Consider the following 17,680-nt stretch of genomic DNA (forward strand, 5'->3'; position numbering starts at 1 on the left):
CGACACGTTTCTCCTCAAATTGAGCAAAATTTAATTCTGTCTCTGTTTATTTACGATTTGCACAATGTTCCAACTTCACTGGTTTTGGGTTTTGTATATAAAACCTTGATGGATGTGTTTGGATATTTTCTAAGGGCTTTATAGGCATATTCGAGGTCCCATAGACTCCATTGTAAGCATTTATTTCGCATTTATTTTTGAACTCTTTCACGAACCTCTTCTTTGAACTGTTTCACGACCTTTTCTGTGAACTGTTTACGACCCCTTCCCTTTGGAAACAGCTGTCGACATGTGGTCAGAGAAAGTCCAAATAAAGGAGGAGGCATACAATCTTTCGCCAGAGCGTGGGTGACTCTGTAAGAGGTTACAGGTCGACACGTTTCTCCTCAAATTGAGCCAAATCTAATTCTGTCTCTGTTTATTTCCTTGCTTCCTTGTCTTGTTTAATAGATGTCATCAATGTTTGAACCTGACAATGGTGTATTTGCAACTGTACTTTAATTTGAAGGTTTTCGACTTCCCAAGGAATGTGAGCTGAACAGGAAGTGAAGTTTTATGTAAATTTGTTCTCTGACTTAAACAAAGAAGTTGATGGTTATTGTTCTTCCATGTAAGTTGACACCCAGCTGACTCAACGAGTAACACCAAATCACTTTCGAAGTGGGTGTATTGGAGCTATGCTTCGTAGACAGTCGAAAAAGCAACTATGCGGAGTAAAATTCAGGTGGTTACCGGCGATATCCATCTGATACTGACACCAATATTCATAATGTGTCTGGCAAAATGTAAAAAATTGTGTATTTCAAATGCCGATGCTTTTGGGGAATCATTGTCAAAAAACATAATCACAGGGCAGTAAATGTAAATGAACAAGTAGATTAATAATCCATTTTTACAGTTTGTCTCTCATAATGTGCACAAAATAACAAGCTGATAAATGACACAATATGTTACTGCATACGTCAGCAGACTAATTAGGAGTCTTTGTTTGTTTACTTACCACTAAAAGACAAGTTGTCTAGTATGTTCACTATTTTATTTAAATGTGACCGAGTTTGCATGCAGAGTTACACACTCCCCTGAACAACCAGCAGAGGGCACTGCAGCCAGAGCGGTCTGGGTCACAGACATGGTCAGACACTGGCGAGCCAACTAGAGGCACACTGGGGAGAGTCATATAGATGGATTAAATGGACGGGTAAGTAATAACTAGTATTGATAACTGTTTGAGGTGTGTGATGCCAAAAAATATCGATGTAATCATAGTAGTATTGACTAGATACGCTCCGGGGGGCAAGACACTTCACCCTCGCTCCTGATGGGTCGTGGGTTAGAGGCCTTGCATGGCAGCTCCCGCCATCAGTGTGTGAATGTGGAAATAGTGTCACAGCGCTTTGAGTACTTTGAATTTAGAAAATCGCTATACGAGTATAACACATTTAGCATTTAGGGCGAAAACAAAATGTGGTGTTATTTTGCACTGAATGTGTTGTTTTTTTATATTGCTCTCTGTATGTCGTGTCTCCAAATAGCCTTCAATAAAAGGATACAAACACTTGCTGTTTTGTAATGCTGAGTGACTCATTCTAAATGCCAGTCATTTTTTCTTAAAACAAGACTGAATGACTGAGCACAGCAGTGTGGATCTCAATACTTACGTTACTTTAGCCTGTGTTCCTGTTAATGTTATACCTTGTCTCAAATACCAAAAGTATAGATATTTTGATTACAGAATAGATATTGGAGCATAAAGCTCTGGTATCGCGGTTTCAGTATCGATCCGAACATCACTGCTTAGTAGCTTATGCAGGCCAAAGCAGAGTAAAAAAGCCATAAGTGCAAAAAAAGTGATCTGAAGTCAACACATAATAACAAAAAAAAACAAATGTTGTACAAAGACACGCGTTGGCAGGTGTGGCGAGTGGAACAAAAAGTACAAAAGAAAGAAGTATGCCTCAGGTGTGTCTTTTGGCTCTGCAAAGAATTCATGCCGGAAGAGTCTTTGGACAATAATAAGAAACAGCAGAGGGCAGCACAACAAAATAAAAGACCATATATAGATAATCTTTTATTGGACATAAAACATTATTATATGAAAATTACACAGACCTCTTAATGAAAGCAGAACATTTGATTGTGAAACAGAGACTTTAACTAAAGAATGTGAAAACCTCACTTTTAAAGCCATTTCTAACACAGTAACATATAGATTGCTTCATTTCAGAAATGATGCAGGATATATATATATATATATATATATATATGTACACATATATCTAAATCTTTGATTCAGCAACAAGATCGACAACAACTCCAAGGCAAGGAAATAAATTAAATACTGACAAAACATATCCACAGTGATCCAGCCACTGACAGAATATTGATCAGAAAATATGAATATTCTTAAATTATTATCAACGTGTGCAGGAAACTGAAAAGCATTGTTATTGTATTGTATTGTATCGTGATGTAACATGTTGTTATTGTTTTGTGATGCCCATTTTTTACCACTTTCGGGGTGGCAGCCGGTGCTGGAGCCTATCTCAGCTGCATTCGGGCGGAAGGCGGGGTACACCCTGGACAACTCGCCACCTCATCACAGGGCCAACACAGTTAGACTCACATTCACACACTAGGGCCAATTTAGAGTTGCCAATCAGGCTATCCCCAGGTGCATGTTTTTGTAGGTGGGAGGATGTCGGAGTACCCGGAGGGAACCAGCGCAGTCAAGGGGAGAACCTGAGGATCGAACCCAGGACCTTTGTATTGTGAGACACATGTTCTAACCCCTGTTCTGCCAGTTTTGTAATGTGTTGTAATATATTATGTTGTGTTACACCCAACGTGTATTGGCATTTCAGTTTAGTGTAGTACCAGACACTGCGAGTCTCTAATGATTTCAAGAAGAGTCAGCGTCTTGAGTATTTTCCTCTACTCCGTTTTGTCACACAGCATCGTGCGTTAATGTGTGCAAGAGTGGGAGGTCAGAGGTCTTTGAAAGGAATGTCTTCTAGGAACACGTCCGGCATCTTCGTCAGCTCACTACAAAACCACACCAAATGTCAATAAAGGAAGCAAAATATGTTTAAAAAAAAAAGTTTTTACTACAATGCATCCTTGATTTGATTGTGATTTCGATTTTGAATATATATATATATATATATATATATATATATACATATTTATATGTGTATGTATGTATGTATGTATGTATATATGTGTATATGTGTGAGTATATATATATATATATATATATGTATATATATATATATATATATATATATATATATATATATATATATATATATATATATATATATATATATATATATATATATAATTTTAAAGACTATTTACCTTGTAGATTGTCACTGAAGGCATCAAAACTAAGCCACATGTGAAGTGAAAACCATTTATGGTGACTACCTCTTGATTAGAGCTTAGGGTGGCTGTTTTGAAGAAACTAGAATACAAAACATGTTTTCAGTTATTTTACCTTTTTTTGCTAAGTACATAACTCCACATGTGTTCATTCATAGTTGTGATGACAATCTACAATGGAAATGGTCATAAAAATAAAGAAAACACATTGAATGAGAAGGTGTGTCCAAACTTTTGGCTCGTATATATATATATATATATATATATATAGGAGTGGGAAAAATCACAAGACTACTTCATCTCTACAGAACTGTTTCATGAGGGGTTCCCTCAATCATCAGGAGATTTTCCTGATGATATGTATATATATATATATATATATATATATATATATATATATATATATATATGTATAAAAATGTATATATATATATATATATATATATATATTCCGCCCGATTGTAGCTGAGATAGGCGCCAGCGCCCCCCGCAACCCCGAAAGGGAATAAGCGGTAGGAAATGGATGGATGGGATGGATATATATATATATATATATAGTATGAGCCATGTTTTAGTCAAACCCCCCCTCTTGACCCTCGTGAGTAATAAAGACATGTCTTTTAGTTCATGTGTGTAATAAACACGTGTCGTCTTATAGTTCCATCCATCCATCCATTTCCTACCGCTTGTCCCTTTTGGGGTGGCGGGGGGTGCTGGAGCCTATCTCAGTTGCATTCGGGCGGTGGGCGGGGTACACACACAGGTGTCACAGGTGTCTTACAGTTCATGTGCGTAATAAAGACGTGTATATTGTTGAGTTTCATACCAAATGGACATCAATTTCTGTGTCTGACAGGGTTCTGGCGACGGGTGGCAGAGCATCATCAAGTGCGATCGTTGAACAAGAAGCTCGTCTTTCTTCGCTGCAGCAATAAAAAAAAAGAATTTATGTAATTCAATCAAGTCCTTATGCTGGAAGAGATGAGCAGATCCTATAACAAACACCTGTTTTCAAGGTGTTCTTCTTCAGTAGACATGAAGGAGGGAGCTTCTTCGCAGGAAACGGAACCTGAAAGTAAATCACAGCTGTGAATGAAGTCAAATAAGTAAGAAATGCCTGAGGACATGTGGTCAGTTAGTCTGATGCTACACTGAACAAAAATATAAACACAAATATAAACTCTCATCTTTGAGTTGAACTCAAAGATCTAAAAGTTTTACGATCTACACAAAATACCTATTCCTCTCAAATATTGTTCACAAATCTGTCTAAATTTGTGTTTGTGAGCATGTCTTCTTTGCCCAGATAACCATCTCCCCTCACAGGTGTGGCATATCAAGATGCCGATTAAACAGCATGATTATTGCACAGGTGCGCCAAGATGAACGTTTTGAGGGAGCGTGCCGTAGGCATGCTGGCTGAAAAGGAATGGCCACCAGAGCTGTTTCCCGTGACTTGAATGTTAATTTGTCTAATTTAAGTAATCTCTAAAGGCGTGTCAGAAAATTTGGCAGCACATCCAACCGGCATGCACATTCGTCTGAGACCAGCCACCTAGACGATTGGTTCGCATAACCACAGAATTTCTGTATAAACTGTGAGACACTGTCTCAAGGAAGCTCATCTGCATGCTTGTCGTCTTCATTGGGGTCTCGACCCATACTTGCCAACCTTGAGATCGGGAGATGGAGGGTGGGTAGGGGGGGGGGGTGTATATTTTCATGTATTTCTTATATATATGTATACAGGATTTTATATATATATATATATCTTTCTTTTTAAATCATTTTGAAAATTGCAAGCGTACTTCTTCTTCCTACTCGTCGTTGCCATGTCTCTTCTTCGTTCTTCTGCTTCGTCTCTCTTATGTTTTTGGACATTACTACTTGCCGTAGTTTTGAAGCAATGCAGGATGGGAATCCGGATGTTGTGTGTCAGTGTATTAACTTGCCGGCTGGAGTAAACAAACGCTGAGAAATAGCTTCGTGCCTGCCTACTTTATGGGTTATAGATAAACCTATGGATAACGGAGAGATATATAATAGTCTCCTTTTCAGGTGAGAGAGGACGCTAAAGGTAGTACTTTTATTATATTGTTATCCGGGTGGAAATCGGGAGAAATTCGGGAGAATGGTCGCCCCGGGAGATTTTCAGGAGGGACATTGAAATTCAAGAGTCTCCCGGGAAAATTGGGAGGGTTGGCAAGTATCCAGTGCAAACTCCATTTTTTAAAATTAAAAAAAAAAAAAAATGTCAATGTTAGTTTATGCAAATAATTACCATTGATGTTTTCCATGCTTTGCGCTTTCTTCTCTTCTTTCTGTTGCACATTGTGAGGCGAGAGTAACTCCTGAGAGGCTGAGCGACCAGTGGCAAAAGAATTCCTCTTCCTCCTCGAAGACGTTCCTCTCAATGCTGGTAAAAAAAAGTCACTCCGTTCACAACATAAACTGACTTTTTTAGTCATTTCAAAGGAAGCAGAATGACTTACTTTGCATGCGTTTGAATACCACCGTCCCCATGAACTTCAGAAACCTGTCGGCATAAAAACTGGGCCTGTGAACCGAAACCGTGTCCTGAAAATCAAAGCAGACCGTCAAATATACACACGCAAAACACAAATTAAAAAATAAACAAAACACACAGAATAAAAAAAATACACATAACACGAAAAACACAAAATACATGTTATTTTATATGTTAAACACCTGCTCAGTGGCCTTGTGGTTAGAGTGTCCGCCCTGAGACTGGAAGGTTGTGAGTTTAAACCCCGGCCGAGTTATACCAAAGACTATAAAAATGGGACCCGTTGGAATTGGGAGTTAAATCACCAAATGATTCCTGAGCATGGCCACCGCTGCTGCTCACTGCTCCCCTCACATCCCAGGGGGTGGGACAAGGGGATGGGTCAAATGCAGAGGGTAATTTTACCACACTTTGTGGGTATGTGACTATCGTTGGGACTCAAACTTTAAGTTTTATACACAAAATACAACATAAAAATGTTAAAAGAAACACAAAAAATACAACAAGTACAGAAAACAAACAAAATATATACCATACACAAAATACACAAACACACAAAATACACTAAACACACAAAATACATCAAACGAAAAATACACAAAATACAAATGTATAGTTTCATACCCCATCATGTAGAAGGGCTTTCCAGGAATGTTCCACCTTCTTAATAAACCTGACAATAAACATATGATTATCTCACCATTTACACAATAAAATCAAAAATATACTGCAGTATTAATGTACACTAATATACCAGTATCAAAATATACTAGGGCACTGATGCATGCTACCATAGGCGCCGATCCACATTTCTGCCGGTGTGTGCTTGGTGTGTGTGTATTAGTGTTGTCCCGATACCGATATTTTGGTACCGGTACCGGTACCAAGAGTATTTCGGTACTTTTCTAAATAAAGGAAACCACAAAAAATGTCATTATTGGCTTTACTTTAACAAAAAAAAATCTTACGGTATATTAAACATATGTTTCTTATTGCAATTTTGTCCTTAAATAAAATAGTGAACATTCAAAACAACTTTTAGTAGTAAGTAAACAAACCAAGGCTCCTAATTTAGCTGATGACGTATGTTGTAACATATTGTGTCATTTATAATTCTATTAATTTGTCTAAATAACTAAAGGCCTACTGAAACCCACTACTACCGACCAGGCAGTCCGATAGTTTATATATCAATGATGAAATATTAACATTGCAACACATGCCAATACGGCCTTTTTAGTTTACTAAATTCCAATTTTAAATTTCCCGGGATTTTTTCTTAAAAACGTTGCGAAATGATGATGTGTACGTGTGACGTCACGGGCTGTTAGGAAATATGAGCGCTGCACACACACACAGCTAAAAGTCGTCCGCTTTAACCGCAAAATTACACAGTATTTTGGAGATCTGTGTTGCTGAATCTTTTGCAATTTGTTCAATTAATATTGGAGAAGTCAAAGTAGAAAGATGGAGTTGGGAAGCTTTAGCCTTTAGCCACACAAACACACGGTGATTCATTGTTTAAAATTCCCGGAGGTGAAACTTTACTATGGATCACAGCGAACATGGATTCCGACCGAATGTCAACCAGCAGGTTTCGGTGAGAAAATTGTGGTAAAAAGTCGCTTCTTACCGGAGATCAGCTGCGCTTGTGCCGTCCATACAGCTGCCGTCGACTTCCCTGAGACACTGCGTCAAGACACCCGTGGATGTACACTTCCGACTATCAGGTACTGCTAAACTCACTAAAACACTAGCAACACAATAGAAAGATAAGGGATTTCCCAGAATTATCCTAGTAAATGTGTCTAAAAACATCTGAATCCGTCCCAATGCAATCGTGTTTTTTTTTAATTTTCTTTTTTTTCTTTTTTCTCGTCTGTCGCTTTCAATATCCTCAAACACGAATCTTTCATCTTCACTCAAATTAATGGGAATATTGTCGTTTTCTCGGTCCGAATAGCTCTTTTTGTTGGAGGCTCCCATTAAAAACAATGTGAAGATGTGAGGAGCCATCAACATGTGACGTCATCGTCTAAGACTTCCGGTACAGGCTTTTCTGTTAGCGACCAAAAGTTGCGAACTTTATCGTGGATGTTCTCTACTAAATCCTTTGAGCAAAAATATGGCAATATCGCTAAATGATCAAGTATGACACATAGAATGGACCTAAAATAAGAAAATCTCATTTCAGTAGGCCTTTAAGGACAAGTTCTGTAGTGTTTATGCTGTGTTGCGGTGCAAATATTCTTCCAAAATGTGTCTGTCCTTGTTTAGTATGGTTTCACTTTATGGCACATCTTTATGACAGTGTTGGCATTGTTCATACTGCCACCCTTAGTGTGACATGTATGGCTGTTGATTAAGTATGCCCTTCATTCGCTGGCATGCAGTATGTTTAAAATCAAGATGGATGTGGCTTTGTTGCGATCTGTGACTCGGATCTTCACATTTTATTGTTTATTTTCCCATCTTTGTTCTCATTCTCCGTTTGATCCGTTTATTTCCCGTTTAGTCCATCACCATGGTTACTTATTAGTTTCAGCTGTTACTCCCGGTTCCTGCACACCTGTTCTCTGTTAATCACCTTCCCTTTATAAGCCTTCCTCTTTTCATTCTTCGGCCTGGGGCTCTAGTTGGTTTTCACGCAACGTGACGTCAGGTATGCTTTTCTCGCTAGCTCATTAGCTCACATGCTAATCATCTTTGTTTTGACTTTTTATGCCTTCATGCCAAGTCTTAGTTATTTATATTTCCTAGTTTTCACGCTAGCGTCTTTTGTTTTCCTTTTTATTAGCTCCAGTGTTTTTGTTCAGAGCGCACCTTTTGTTATTAAATTTGTTATCGCCTACCTTTGTTGTGTTCTTTGTTTGACGCATCCACGAGGGAATCGAACCCGGTACCTACGATGCCGAACCGGCGTAACAGGCTTAAGTCAATTGTTAGGTGATTTGTCCAGGGTGTGCACCACCTTCTGCACAACTGCAGCTGAGATGTGCTCGAGAATCTCCCGCGACCCAGAGAGGGATAAGTAGTAGAAAATGGATGGATGGGTACACAATTAAACCCTGGTTAGGCTTTGATAATTAAAGATTACATGATTTGCGACATTGTTACTGTCTAAAAAGGATACCATTGGCCACAAAAGTAACAACAAAAATGATTTTTCAAAAATTACTTTAAATATTGGAAGTTGCCATCAATTCCACGTGGGGGCTCGGGCCCAAAGCACCCACGGGATCGGCGCCTATGCATGCTTGATTGTTAAAAATGTACTGGAGTACTGATATAAATTACACTACAATAGTGTAGTAGTGTATTGATGTATATTAGAGTATGTAACTTTTAACTTGTCAACCTGTATGACTGAAGGATGTCAATTATTCCCAGGAAGATGAGGAGTTTTTCATCTCTATGTTTGGCAGGAATTCCACCCAATCTGAAAAGAAAAATATTCAATATAATTTGCCTATAAAATGGCGAATTAATAAAATCTGAAATGTGTTTACATTTTTTCTCCTCCAGAAAATGAAATTACTATTAAAAGGAAACGTATTTATTAAAAACTGCTCACGTGTCGTCATCTTTCATTATTGCTGGGTCCCTCACGGTCCCCTGGATGGACTCCAGGGCGGTAGAGTAGAGGACTTTTTGACCTTTCCTACTGTCCAGTCTGCTCTCCCTGCTGAAGACTTTGTAATCCAAAATGTGGATTCCCAGCAAAAGACTGTAGTCCATGATCTTGAAGCTCTCTAGAACCTACAAGAACAAAGACTTTGTTATTCATTAATGTGGATGTTGTGTTTGTTTTCCCACAGAGGACGATACAACGGCGTTTTGTTCAGGAGAGAACACACAGAAGCTAATACAAATAATAACAAGAAGAAATGAAGATGGTTGGACAAAAACAGACTATCCTTAAACCTCAGTAAAACTGAAATAATGCTATTCGGTAACCATAGAAGAGAAAGTCAAACACGTATCGGAATAGAAATGGAAGGAGTAAATGAAACCGCATTTTTAGGTATAATGACTGATGATAAAATGAACTGGAAAACTCATATAAACAATATTCAACATAAACTAGAAAGAAACATGTCAATAATGAATAAAGCAAAACAGACCAAAAATCAGTCCATATTCTCTACTGATCACTAGTGTTAGCATATCTGAGTTATTCTGCAGAAACATGGGGAAATAACTACAAAAGTACACTTCATTCATTAACTGTGTTACAAAAAAGATCAGTAAGAATAACACGCGATGTTGAATATAAAGAACATACAAACCCTTTATTCATTGAACCGAAAATACTCAATTTCCACAACATAGTGAATTTGCAAACAGCTAAAATTATGCACAAAGCAAACAACAATCTGCTACTCAAGGATATACAACAATTATTCTACACAAAAGAGGAGAAATATAATCTTACAGAAAAATGTAGAAAACATTTGTACGCACGAACAACACTTAAGACCTTCAGTATATACCGTATTTTTCGGACTATAAGTCGTAGTTTAAGTATAAGTCGGGGGTGCGACTTATACTCAGGAGCGACTTATGTGTGAAATTATTAACACATTACCGTAAAATATCAATATTATTTCGCTCATTCACGTAAGATAGATAGATAGATAGTACTTTATTTATTCCTTCAGGAGAGTTTCTTCAGGAAAATTACAATTTTCAGCACAATCCCATTCAAGATCAGACAAACATTACAGGGAGACAGAACAGGATCGCTGACGGGTCTGCCGACTTCCAGCGCCCCTTACAAAAAAAAAAAAAAAAGATGACATACAGGTAAACAAGGTGGGTGGGGGGAGAAAAAAATAGAAGATTAAAATAAAATTTAAAAATCGGTCTTAGCCTAGGCCCTGGAGTGGGGGTGCAGACTGAGGCCAAGGGGGAAAAAAAACAAAACAAAAAAAACCAACTCATAGCCATAGTACACATCCCTCTTCCATGTGTGTAAGAGGGAAACATCAAACATCAAAGAACACAGAGGACATTAAAGACATTAAAGCTGCAGATACAACCAGACACTTCTACATACAGCTATGAATAAAAAGTAAAGGGAACATATCCCCTGTGGTGGCCTCTGCGGTGTTCCACGCCATCGTATAAGACCAGACGTATAAGATTTCATCGGATTTAGCAATTAGGAGTGACAGATTGTTTGGTAAACGTATAGCATGTTCTATATGTTATAGTTATTTGAATGACTCTTACCATAATATGTTACGTCAACATACCAGGCACCTTCTCAGTTGGTTATTTATGCGTCATATAACGTACACTTATTCAGCCTGTTGTTCACTATTCTTTATTTATTTCAAATTGCCTCTCAAATGTCTATTCTTGGTGTTGGATTTTATCAAATAAATTTCGCCCAAAAATGTGACTTATACTCCAGAGCAACTTATATATGTTTTTTTCCTTCTTTGTTATGCATTTTTGGCAGGTGCGACTTATACTCCAGAGCGATTTATGCTCCGAAAAATGCGGTATGTATGTGGAATTAAATTATGAAATGGATTAAGCAAAGAAATCAGACGATGTACTAATATGATCCACAACTCTTCAAACTTTAAATGTTTACAAAGTACAAAGAAAAAGAACCACAATAAACATTCTGCATTTTTTTAACCCATCCATTCATTTACTAGATAATCTTACGTGTCTCACCTTGTGAAATATAACTTACTTCGCTAATTATTTATTGTTAATGTTATTACTCCATCCATCCATCCATCATCTTCCGCTTATCCGAGGTCGGGTCGCGGGGGCAGCAGCCTAAGCAGGGAAGCCCAGACTTCCCTATCTCCAGCCACTTCGTCTAGCTCTTCCCGGGGGATCCCGAGGCATTCCCAGGCCAGCCGGGAGACATAGTCTTCCCAACGTGTCCTGGGTCTTCACCGTGGCCTCCTATCAGCTGGACGTGCCCTAAACACCTCCCTAGGGAGGCGTTCGGGTGGCATCCTGACCAGATGCCCGAACCACCTCATCTGGCTCCTCTCGATGTGGAGGAGCAGCGGCTTTACTTTGAGTTCCTCCCGGATGGCAGAGCTTCTCACCCTATCTCTAAGGGAGAGCCCCGCCACCCGGCGGAGGAAACTCATTTCGGCCGCTTGTACCCGTGATCTTATCCTTTCGGTCATGACCCAAAGCTCATGACCATAGGTGAGGATGGGAACGTAGATCGACCGGTAAATTGAGAGCTTTGCCTTCCGGCTCAGCTCCTTCTTCACCACAACGGATCGATACAACGTCCGCATTACTGAAGACGCCGCACCGATCCGCCTGTCGATCTCATCGACTTAGGGAGTATATTGTGTATAAATTGAGAACACAAAGTGTTAGTTTAAGGGTGAGATTAAATAAGCTCTGCTTCTTCCTACTCCTTCTCGAATATGTTCAATACAAAAACTGGAAATTGTGATTTTTCACGTTGCATGTATGCATGTTCAAAATAAACTCAAACTCAACTCAATTCAACAGTCTGTAATTCAGAACTTTGTAATACCTTCTGGCCTGCAGGTCCACATGAAGGCGTCTTAAGTACGTCCCAAAGTACAAGTACAAGCTCACACCAATCCTTCAGGCCACGTCGGGATATCAAAGAACTGAACAAAGACTTCCTTGAGAAAACTCTTACCTAATACCAAGTCAGATGCTGCTGATCATTCGGTTTTTACGTCTACCAGGTCTTAATCCTCCATTAAGTGGCACCGGTTATGTGAGACCAGTGAAATAGTATAAAGCTTAGTAAACATGAAAATATTAAAGTAACATACCCTGCAATCTCTCTGCAGAGTCCTCATTAGGGCGTTGTAGGTCTCCGCATCAAAGAACAAGCCTTCATGTATCTCCTGGAAGTCCAAGTCTTTGAATGTGGGCGAAGACTTAATGCGTTCTTTTTGTGAGGCGCGGCGTTTGTACGACGAACCCTTCAGGTCGTACTTGAAGTGCATCGTGATGGCGCGTGGCAGCACGTTATTCATCACCACCACACGGACAGTGAAACCAGCCCACTGGATGCAGTAAAGTCCGTAAAACTTAGGCAACAAAGTTCTTGGGTTCTGGTTCAGGTTCTACAGTAGACGAAGCAAACATAATTTGACATTAGACATGAATTCACAGTTTGGAAGAAAAAAAAAAATTTTTAAATAACAGCTCCGTGACATGTAAGTATAAACACCACAAAGTCAAGAATGAACAGAGTGAGCAGAGTTTTTTTTACTAAGCAACCAGCGCAGATTTGTACAAGAGAGACGTCTTTTTTGCATTGTTGTTGCGCTTTGCTTGATTGTAAAAGATGTCCATTGAGGAGATGGTCCAGGAAGTAAAAGGGAGCGAAGTTCATATGTTCTTAATATTCAATGTTTTATCATTTATAGCTAATATTGTAAATCACACATTCTTTATGTTCATGTCAATGTATATTTCAGTAAAAAAAACAACTGTTAAAGGCCTACTGAAACCCACTAGTACCGACCACGCAGTCTGATAGTTTATATATCAATGATGAAATATTAACATTGCAACACATGCCAATACGGCCGGTTTAGTTTACTAAATAGCAATTTTAAATTTCCCGTGAGGTATCCTGTTGAAAACGTCGCGGAACGATGACGCGTATGATGGCGCGTGCTTGTGACGTTATTGGTTGGAGCGGACATGTCAGCCCAGCACCACACATGGCTAATAGTCGTCTCTTTTCATCGCATAATTACACAGTATTTTGGACTACTGTGATGCTGAATCTTTTGCTATTTGTTCAATTAATAATGGAGACTATAAAGAAGAATGCTGTTGGTGGAAAGCGGTGGATTGCAGCTGCCTTTAGCAACCGAGACACACCCGGTGTTTCTTTGTTTGTTGTGAAGCTTTAACACAGAGCGGTCAAGCGAATATGTTTCTCTACGTCAACTAGCAAGTTTTTGGATGGGAACATTTTGATATTAAGTCGGCTCTTACCGGAGACATCAGTGGATTATGCGTCATCCTGCAGCAGCTGTCAAAAAGGCAGCTGTGATCTAGGCTCCTCGGCTTCTCTCAGAGACACTGGCGTTCACCGCAACCATCCGACTTTCAGGTATGACTTTACAATCTCACTAAAACACTATTAAAACAATAAGCAGATAAGGGATTTTCCAGAATTATCCTAGTAAATGTGTCTAAGTACATCTGAAACGCTCACTGGAGCCGTCACCTTTTTTTCCCTTTTTTTTCTAGTCTTTCACTCTAAATTTCCTCATCCACAAATCTTTCATCTTCGCTCAAATTAATGGGGAAATCGTCGCTTTCTCGGTCCGAATAGCTCTTGCTGCTGGAGGCTATGATTATAAACAATGTGAGGATGTGAGGAGCGCACATCGTCTGCTACTTCCGGTAAAGGCAAGGCTTTTTTATTAGCGACCAAAAGTTGCAAACCTTATCGTCGATGTTCTCTACTAAATCCTTTCAGCAAAAATATGGCAATATCGCGAAATGATCAAGTATGACACACAGAATGGACCTGCTATCCCCGTTTGAATAAGAAAATCTAATTTCAGTAGGCCTTTAAATTCCATTCCATTTTTTGAGGTGGTCTCCCGTTTTTAGCATTCTATCAGACGTTATTGTTTGAGTATTTGTAATAGTGTTCTGGGGAAAAGGGACATAAGCAAACATACTGTACAGCAGATTTGACATCTTAATTATAATCCTGATGTTTTAAATATTTTTTTTTCAAGGGTAACGTTGATTTGGGATAACGGTTTTGAGTTACGAGCTCAGCTTGTCACAGTCCCTGCAGTATTTTGTGTGTCTGTCTTGTCTGTCTGGGGGTGCTCATGTCTGGGAGGAGTTTGGATTCCTGGCTTCCCAGTCTGGCACACCTGGTGCTGATCAGCTGACTCACCTGCCTGCCATCAGCTAATCACCTCCACTCCACAAAAGCCCTGGTCTCCTCACACGACGCTGCCAGATCGTTTCACAGCTCTCCAAGTGGTAACAATTCTCGACAATTCTAGTATTTTGATGATCTTGTTGATCTTTCGTTTGTGCCTTTTGCTCCTGGAATCTTGTTCCTCGACTCACCATTGTTTTCCTCTGCCTCCAGTGCCTAACTCCTCCAAGCCTGCCAAACACCTCCACCCCAGCCGACGACGCCTTTCCCTAATCCCTTGTTTGCCTAAACTAAACCCTTTGGACTTTGAATCTGCCTATATTGTCTGCTTTTGGGTCCGCCAGCTTGTTTAATCGTGAGACAGCTACCATGAATTGATTAACGTGGACCCCGACTTAAACAAGTTTTTAAATTTATTCGGGTGTTACCATTTAGTCGTCAATTATTCGGAATATGTACTGTACTGTGCAATTTACTAATAAAAGTCTTAATCAAAAATCAATCAGTCGTGGAACAAAATGTGCCTGTAAGTTGAGGCACTGCTGTACTTATTTACAAACCCCATTTCCATATGAGTTGGAAAATTGTGTTGGATGTAAATATAAACGGCGTACAATGATTTGCAAACCGTTTTCAACCCATATTCAATTGAATGCACTACAAAGACAAGATATTTCATGTTCAAACTCATACTTTTTTTTTTGCAAATAATAATTAATTTAGAATTTCATGGCTGCAACACGTGACAAAGTAGTTGGGAAAGGGCATGGTCACCACTGTGTTATATCACCTTTTCTTTTAACACTCAATAAATGTTTGGGAACTGAGGAAACTAATTGTTGAAGCTTTGAAAGTGGAATTCTTTCCCATTCTTGTTTTATGTAGAGCTTCAGTCGTTCAACAGTCTGGGGTCTCCGCTGTCTTATTTGTAGGCTTCATAATGTGCCACACATTTTCGATGGGAGACAGGTCTGGACTGCAGGCGGGCCAGGAAAGTACCCACACTCATTTTCTACGAAACCACGCTGTTGTAACACGTGGCTTGGCATTGTCTTGCTGAAATAAGCAGGGGCGTCCATGATAACGTTGCTTGGATGACAACATATGTTGCTCCAAAACCTGTATGGACCATTCAGCATTAATGGTGCCTTCACAGATGTGTAAGTTACCCATGCCTTTGGCACTAATGCACCCCCATACCATCACAGATGCTGGCTTTTGAACTTTGCGCCTATTCAAAATCCGGATGGTTATTTTCCTCTTTGTTTTGGAGGACACCACGTCCACAGTTTCCAAATATAATTTGAAAAGTGGACTCGTCAGACCACAGAACACTTTTCCACTTTGCATCAGTCCATCTTAAATGATCTTAGGCCCAGTGAAGCCGGCGGCGTTCCTGGGGGTTGGTTGTTGTTGAGAAATGGGTTTTGCTTTGCATGGCAGAGTTTTAACTTGCACTTACAGATGTAGTAACCAACTGTATTTAGTGACAGTGGTTTTATGAAGTGTTCCTGAGCCCATGTGGTGATATCCTTTACACACTGATGTCTGTTTTTGATGCAGTACCGCCTGAGGGATCAACGGTCCGTAATATCATCGCTTACGTGCAGGGATTTCTCCAGATTCTCTGAACCTTTTGATGATTTTACCGACTGTAGTTGTTAAATAGCTCGTTGAGAAATGTTGTTCTAAAACTGTTTGACAATTTGCTTACAAATTGGTGACCCTCACCTCATCCTTGTTTGTGAATTACTTAGCATTTCATGGAAGCTGCTTTCATACCCAATCATGGCACAAACCTGTTCCCAATTAGCCTGCACACCTGTGGGATGTTCCAAATAAGTGTTTGATGAGAATTCCTCAACTTTATCAGTATTTATTGCCACCTTTCCCAACTTCTTTGTCACGTGTTGCTGGCATCAAATTCTAAAGTTAATGATTATTTGCAAAAAAAAAAAAAATGTTTATCACTTTAAACATCAAATATATTGTCTTTCTAGCATATCCAATTGAATATGGGTTGAAAATTATTTGCAAATCTTTGTATTCTGTTTATATTTACATCAAACACAATTTCCCAACTCATATGGAAACGGGGTTTGTAGGTTCATATTGTGTACGAATGAACATTTTTGTGTGTTTCACGATGCAAAGCAGGTAAATAATTGTCACCATGTAGTATCCAGGAAGAAGCTTCTGTAGGAACTCTGCTTCTTTAGGCTGCACAGTCTTGATGATGAACTCATCATCACTGGTAAGGTAGAACCAGGAGCTGCTGGCCCCGGGGTTGGTCAGCTCGATTAGAGGCTCCTTACACATGGAGTACTGAAAATCACAGAAACTTAATTAGTGATAATGTCATGATCGTAGTAACACACCCATAACGCACCAAGTAGTCGTCTGCTTTGATTCCGAAAAGCTCTCTGAAGTAGCGGAATGCCAGTGGTGCGTATGTCTTCAGGTGGAAGTCTGAGTAGTGATGTGCTGGAGTCAAACTGCTGCCTTCGCTGTAAACCAGAAAAAAACGTTATTTTTTGATGTCCAACCACGAAAGCGAAGGCACTGGAAATGGAACCTTGGCAAGAAGACACTCTCCACCAGAGAAAAGTCTTGCATGAGAACATCTCTGTCAGGTTTGGAGCTGAGGTTTCCCACAGCATAGCTAATGGCCAGCTGGATGGCACCTTTCAGAGTAGCAGCTGTGGGCTGAAAGAAGCGCAACAATAGAAAAATGTGAAAATCCTTTTATTCTGCATTTAAGCAGGAAGTCATTATGCACGATTTAGCACTACATGATCATAATGTACTCCAGTGTTTTTCAACCACTAGTGTGGTGTGAGATACAGCTGCAGTACATACAAAATAGTGCTGCGAGG

At 39.4% G+C, this 17,680-nt stretch overlaps 1 protein-coding gene across 2 annotated transcripts in view; it reads right to left on the minus strand.

Annotated features, from left to right (window-relative positions):
- Positions 1-2,055: 2,055 nt before the first annotated feature.
- LOC133536432 (phosphatidylinositol 4-phosphate 5-kinase type-1 beta-like) overlaps positions 2,056-17,680 on the minus strand; it is a 38,442-nt gene continuing 22,817 nt past the window's right edge. The window contains exons 4-15 of one of the 2 annotated variants that reach the window (XM_061876952.1): positions 17,380-17,510; positions 17,194-17,311; positions 16,977-17,129; positions 12,709-13,005; positions 9,483-9,667; positions 9,267-9,347; positions 6,533-6,581; positions 5,874-5,958; positions 5,663-5,797; positions 4,387-4,450; positions 4,208-4,304; positions 2,056-3,042 (exon numbers count right to left, since the gene is read on the minus strand). In XM_061876952.1, coding sequence (XP_061732936.1) covers positions 3,040-3,042; positions 4,208-4,304; positions 4,387-4,450; positions 5,663-5,797; positions 5,874-5,958; positions 6,533-6,581; positions 9,267-9,347; positions 9,483-9,667; positions 12,709-13,005; positions 16,977-17,129; positions 17,194-17,311; positions 17,380-17,510 — 1,398 coding nt within the window. In that variant the 3' untranslated portion in view covers positions 2,056-3,039. Of the gene's footprint in view, positions 3,043-4,201; positions 4,305-4,386; positions 4,451-5,662; positions 5,798-5,873; positions 5,959-6,532; positions 6,582-9,266; positions 9,348-9,482; positions 9,668-12,708; positions 13,006-16,976; positions 17,130-17,193; positions 17,312-17,379; positions 17,511-17,680 lie in introns of those variants that run through there. The other variant, XM_061876951.1, reaches the window with a different exon arrangement.

The sequence above is a fragment of the Nerophis ophidion genome, linkage group LG17 (assembly GCF_033978795.1).
Source record: "Nerophis ophidion isolate RoL-2023_Sa linkage group LG17, RoL_Noph_v1.0, whole genome shotgun sequence".
In the NCBI taxonomy this organism is placed as follows: Eukaryota; Metazoa; Chordata; class Actinopteri; order Syngnathiformes; family Syngnathidae; genus Nerophis; species Nerophis ophidion.